At 35.5% G+C, this 5,847-nt stretch overlaps 1 protein-coding gene across 2 annotated transcripts in view; it reads left to right on the plus strand.

Annotated features, from left to right (window-relative positions):
• LOC124946900 (autophagy-related protein 16-1) overlaps positions 1–3,032 on the plus strand; it is a 341,231-nt gene extending 338,199 nt beyond the window's left edge. For both annotated transcript variants that reach the window (XM_047488315.1, XM_047488316.1), the window contains one exon: positions 762–3,032. In XM_047488315.1, the coding sequence (XP_047344271.1) occupies positions 762–858 (97 nt within the window). In that variant the 3' untranslated portion in view covers positions 859–3,032. The remainder of the gene's footprint in view (positions 1–761) is intronic.
• The last annotated feature ends 2,815 nt before the right edge of the window (positions 3,033–5,847 follow it).

Consider the following 5,847-nt stretch of genomic DNA (forward strand, 5'->3'; position numbering starts at 1 on the left):
ACATAGAACGAGTTCATATTTTCGAGTCTGTTCCCTACAACCCATTTTATAATTGCCATTTTAAGTACATACGTGAGTGTCGTCGTCTCGTGAAACGATAAAAATATTGCGACATCGTTGATCCTAACAGAGAAGTACACTTTGTGCGAAACGTTTTTGAACACTTGATGCCAAAACATTGGCCACTTGTATACGTATATATAAATGGAACATAGTTATATACACGCGTATGGTATATTTAACCATTTTTGAACGCTTTCGCGTAATAAAAATCGAGTCGAGAATAAAACTTTATCGTTTTAATAGCAAGAGAAACGGGAAAATCTAGGTGTATGTTATAACTATTTCCAAATGTCGCATGTGCTTTTATCCGGTAGCCTTCCTCGTTGCCATCGTTGTATCTCTATGCGACCGGATATGCGGAAGCTCCGTTCCGCGTTGGCTGCGCTTCGTTAACCCTTTGATCTCCAATGTCGAAGCACGTTTCCCATCTAATTTTTCACTTTATCCTCTGTCAGACGTAACGCGACGTTGACTCTACTTCGTTCGTCGTTCATTTAATCGTTTCGTCGAAATCGTTTATAAAGGACTACGGTAAAACTTTGAGTTTATTCGATACTCACAAAAATTAGCGTTAACGACGTGAGACGTGCTTGAAAAAAGACAAAAAAAGAAAAAATGAGAATATTTAAAACGTACCAAATACGATCTATTTCTTTCATTTGTCTTTTTTTTTCTTTGTTTGTAAACATTAAAAACAGGACAACTGTGACGGCTGTCTCCTGGCATCCACATGGAAATTTCCTCGCGTCGGTCGACCGCACGAAGACCGTCACGATTTGGGGCGACTACGTTTGATAGGACGAGTGATCCCGCGACAAACGATTGTTGTTTCACGCTTGACGATTCGCGTGTGTTTTCTCCTGTTAAACCCTCGGCTCATTCAACGTGGAACATCAGAAGCAAAAGGGACGAAGTTTATGTCGCGCTACACCATCGGCCACCGCCACCATCAACATCAACATCAACAACAACAACAACAACGACGACGACGATGATAACAAATCGTAGAGGATTCTTGTGAGAAGAGAATAATCAAAATCATTCGAGGGTTTGACCGTACACATGGTTGTAAAGCCTTCTATGGATAACGTTTCGGTGAGCTGTAAAGCGCCGCGGCTAATGGCCGAACGAATCGAGAAAAGAGCTGTAGGAACTATTGTACATAAAGCTGCACTTATTGTTACTCTGAGGTTGTAAAGATATCCTTTTTTAGAGGTAGCGTAAGCAAGAACTGCGCATTGTGCCCGCCTCATCTCCCGAGAAATCCGTGAGATTATCGTGTAGTTACTTATTTCGAGATTCGCTAGACGTCGCTGCTTTTGACAGATTAAAGGAAAAAAAAAAAAAAGAAACAAAAAAAAAAGATTTAAACTTTGTAAAACCAATCGTTTGTCGCTGACAGACATGACGACAATGACGATCCACGTTGGATGTTTCTAAAAAAACAAAAAAAAAAAAAAAAAAAGAAAAAAGAAGAAAAACAGAAAGAAATAATTATATACGAATACATGTTATTTTTTTGTTTCTTTAAACGCGAACATTCGTCATACAAGATGATCCAACGTCGACTGTCACTTTTATATTGTTCAACGCAAGTAAGAGACGGGAGATGGATGTATTTTTTAAATAAAAAAAGCACAATAATATTAACGATATCGATGCTGATCGCGTTTGATTAGCGATTTGTATGTTAACTATGAGGTAAGTATCGGTTCACAAAATATAGCATGAATTATTTAATCTAACATTAATAGGTCTAACAAATTAAAAAATTACATGATAACATCCATATATATTGAGTGATGATTATTGTTTCGTTATAAGCTTTATAAGATTATAATCTTTATATGTTATACGTTTGAATAATTTCTTTCAGTTTTATATTTTTACATTAAAAAAATTTAACATTACTTATATACTTTTACAAAGAGACTTGATATCGTAGTACAAGCAACAACTTTTATTTACTACAAAACAAAAAGTATGTAGCGTCGAGATGTAACTTGTATTATTTCTGATATTGCATTGTACGTATAATGTGACAGTGTATTCACACAGTCTGATATTATCTACGACTGATCATTTTTTTTTCTTTTCTTACTTTTTTTTTTTCTCTCATTATTTTATAACAAATATGACATTTACGAACAAACGCGGTCTAATTTGTATATCGAACTTTTAATAGGTTTTTGGTGCATCGTCGATTACGTCCTTCGATCATGATAATTCGTAGGAAGGTTGATTTAAACGAGCGGTATCGAACTATCGCCCGATAACTTGTATGCACGTGACGAGTAGTGCAAACCGCCGATTACGCATGCAAATAGAGTATAATGCTGCAAACTTATTACGAAAATTTATCGGTCCAACATTCTCGCATCGTCGATGATGAAACCACAAGTGATTTTCAAAAATTCATTTTGATTAACGCTCATCATTGCTCGTTTATCATTATTTTCTTAATTTAATTTTTTTTTTTTTCATCCTTTCTTTTCACAGCCTAGAAGCAAGAAGATTTTCTATCTGTACTATTTTTCATGCCCAATCGAGAAAAGTTTCAGTCCGATGAATTTTCATATCAAGCTTGCGATAGTCTCGCGGCAGTGCGTATTGAACTATAAACCGATTGCGTCCAAACCTGTTATTTCTTTTACTATATTTACTATATATATATTGTATTTTGTCTTAATAGAAACACATACACCTACACGAAGAAACTATCGTTTGTCTTGTTATCCTCTCTCTTTCTTTCTCTCTCTTTTTTTCTTTCTTTTTCTCTCTCTCTCTTTCTCTCTCTCTCTCTCTCTCTCTTTCTCTCTTTTTCTATACCTTATCTTATTCATTTAAATACGAATATACACACATACATAAATACTGACACGCGCATAAATTTTGACTTCGAAAGAAGAATATTGTATACATCGTGTCGGTGCAATATGTAAATATATACAAAATGTTTTCTTCTTGTATTTTCTGAAAAATAGTATTTAATTTTATTTCCTTTATTGTAATGACCATAATGTATCCTCTAGTTTGCAAAAGAAAAACAAAAAACAAACAGAGGAAAAACTTGCAAATCTAAAAATGTAGATTAATGAAACTCCATAGGATCGCAGAGGGATCCGAATCATGTGTTTCATTTCAGTCCGATCGATCCCAAAGGACCGAATCTGTTCTTACAACGAAGCAGGTAGTGGAACATAACAGTGGGATAACATCGAAGCAGTACGTAAGAATACATAATAATTACATGCCTTAAATAACAATCGAGATAGAATCTCAGTAGAAATTTCCACAATATTTCATTAAGATAGACATTATCGAGCTTATGAGATATCCTTGTTAGTATCCTTTGACCCTCGTAGCGAACTTGTCCCCTCTAATCTTCTCTTTCTCTCTTATCCTCTTCCAAAGCACGTATCTACGTACCTACATACGTACATGGAATATATCGAGAAACGGTTTAGAGAAACGGTACTTAACAGAGAGAAGGTGTATCTGACAGTACCTAGCCAACATGGTTTCGAAAGCACTCATTAGTCAGTGAAATGCGGTCACGAAGTGACAACTCGCACGTAGAATATTATACGGTCCAAGAACTTCCATCTGTACTCATATCGCGAAGCCCGCTAGTGAGACAGCGCGTCTGTACGCTCGCGACTGTTTGTAACTTTCACATTATACACCCTTTGTCCGTGATTCGACAGTTTCGACAGTTTCGCAATGGAACGTTAGAATGTGCCAGACCGACCAAGCGAAAACGCTTGCAAACGACGTTAAAGTTCAATCGAACCACCGCATCTGGGTCCACCGAAATTTTTCTCCTCACCCCTTACTCAACCTTTATTCCAGTCCTAGTTCTCGATATATCTGTACGAGAATATTTTTCTTTCTTTACGTCGTCCAAATCTCCTGTCTACTTTTCTTTACATCTAGTTTGTTCGTAAACCATAAGAAAAGTGTGTGACTATACGAAAAACGAGCTAAAATGAACTGTCTTCTTGTATATAAATACATGAATACGTTATATATAGAAATATACATAAGATCACATATGAATAAAGCAGAAAATAAACAAATAGTAGCGTAATAATTTTCCAACTTATAAAAGCTTAAATAGCGGAGTATTCAAATTAATACTTGTATCTATGAAACTCTCTCATTTTCGATTAGTAAAATTACATGAGTATTGTCACCGATTGGAATGACTCTACTCACGTATTGATTATTAAGAGAAATTCTTTTTGCGAGCACGTAGTCATGGTTCTTTTCACTTTTCTTTTCTTCTTTTTTGTCTCATAAATTCTCTTAGCGTACATATGTACGTGCTTTCTTTACTATTTTTTTAAATACTTCTACGGTTACTCATTATATTTATCGAAAAAAATCAATATCTTAAAGAAGTATCGGTTAAAAATATTCAGGTTCATTATAAGTGATGTATTTGTGTAAAAACTATTTTGAAGATAGCTAGGAATTGATGATTCTTAAATTCGACTCTTAGATTTTTAGTTAAAAATAAAAAAGAAACTAGGTATCTATCTCTTTCGAGTCAGGAAATGTAAACGTAACAATCGTAATAGATATATGGGATTAACTAGTGAATGATAGTGATTTGTTGAATTCAAAAATGAATTTTCATAGATCATTGTTAAAACTTATTTCAACTTCTTTCATGGAAAATGTTATAACATTTGAAGATTATAAATATGATCCTGACCCAATTACATTTCCTATATATTTGTTTACCTTTTTCTGACTGATCACGTTGAACGCGCTATAGTATTATTTAATGAGAGCTAAACGATTGACGACAACGAATAATAATAAAACGATAGTTATAAGCGGACATTTTTTTATTTCCTTCTTTGTTAAACGATTCTTATTGGTCGAAGCAAATCTCTTATCACGTCTATGCGACCGACAAACTGGTACAGATCAACAAAATAATTTATCTCTAGCTTCGTATCGTGAATTTTACCACGAAGGTCGGAGATTCGCATTGTTGATTTTCGTAGAAGCATACTTTGTATATATATATATATATGTGTGTGTGTGTATACGGTAAGTACGTATACGAGGATAAATACAAGATACGATAGGACGCTTAGAAGGAAACGTATCGCATGAAGAAAATCAATTTAGGCGTACAAGAATTTGATGGAATTAACGTAGCGTATCTCGATCAAAGTAAAAGCCAAATCCAGGTTAGCAAGCATCAACAGGAAGCCCACGATGTCTGTATCACTGAAAGTGGAAAATCTTTGAGAAAACAGAAACTCCGTTGAACAGGTAAGAAGCTTGGAATCGAAGTTCGAGTCTACGATGTATTTGTCCGCAGTGGGATCGCGACCGTTTTCACGGTCTCTCATGCAGAAAAATCGACTCGGTCCAATCGTCTTGCTGGTGAATCACGGAGTCGAGACTTTTCCTTTAATCGCATCTCTCCTCTTCTGCGTTCACTGCATAACAGCCTTGAAGGTTCGTCTGTAAACGTAAACGTTATAACTCGTTTAACGAAAATCTCTGTTCATTGTCACGCTTGTACGCACAGACGTGTATAATTTGAGTCTCTCTCTCTCTCTCTCTCTCTCTCTCTCTCTCTCTCTTTCTCTTTCTCTCTCTTTATTTCTCTAGTAAATTTTGCCGACGCAAAATTGTCTTCCTTCCTTACGAAGGAATTAAGGTCGACTCGATATCGACTCTTCCTCCTTTCTGCTTATTTGTCGTAAACCGATCAAGTTATTCGGAGGCTTCGTAAAGCGAGCATACTTTGCATCGTTG

This window comes from Vespa velutina, chromosome 2 (genome assembly GCF_912470025.1).
Source record: "Vespa velutina chromosome 2, iVesVel2.1, whole genome shotgun sequence".
NCBI lineage: Eukaryota > Metazoa > Arthropoda > Insecta > Hymenoptera > Vespidae > Vespa > Vespa velutina.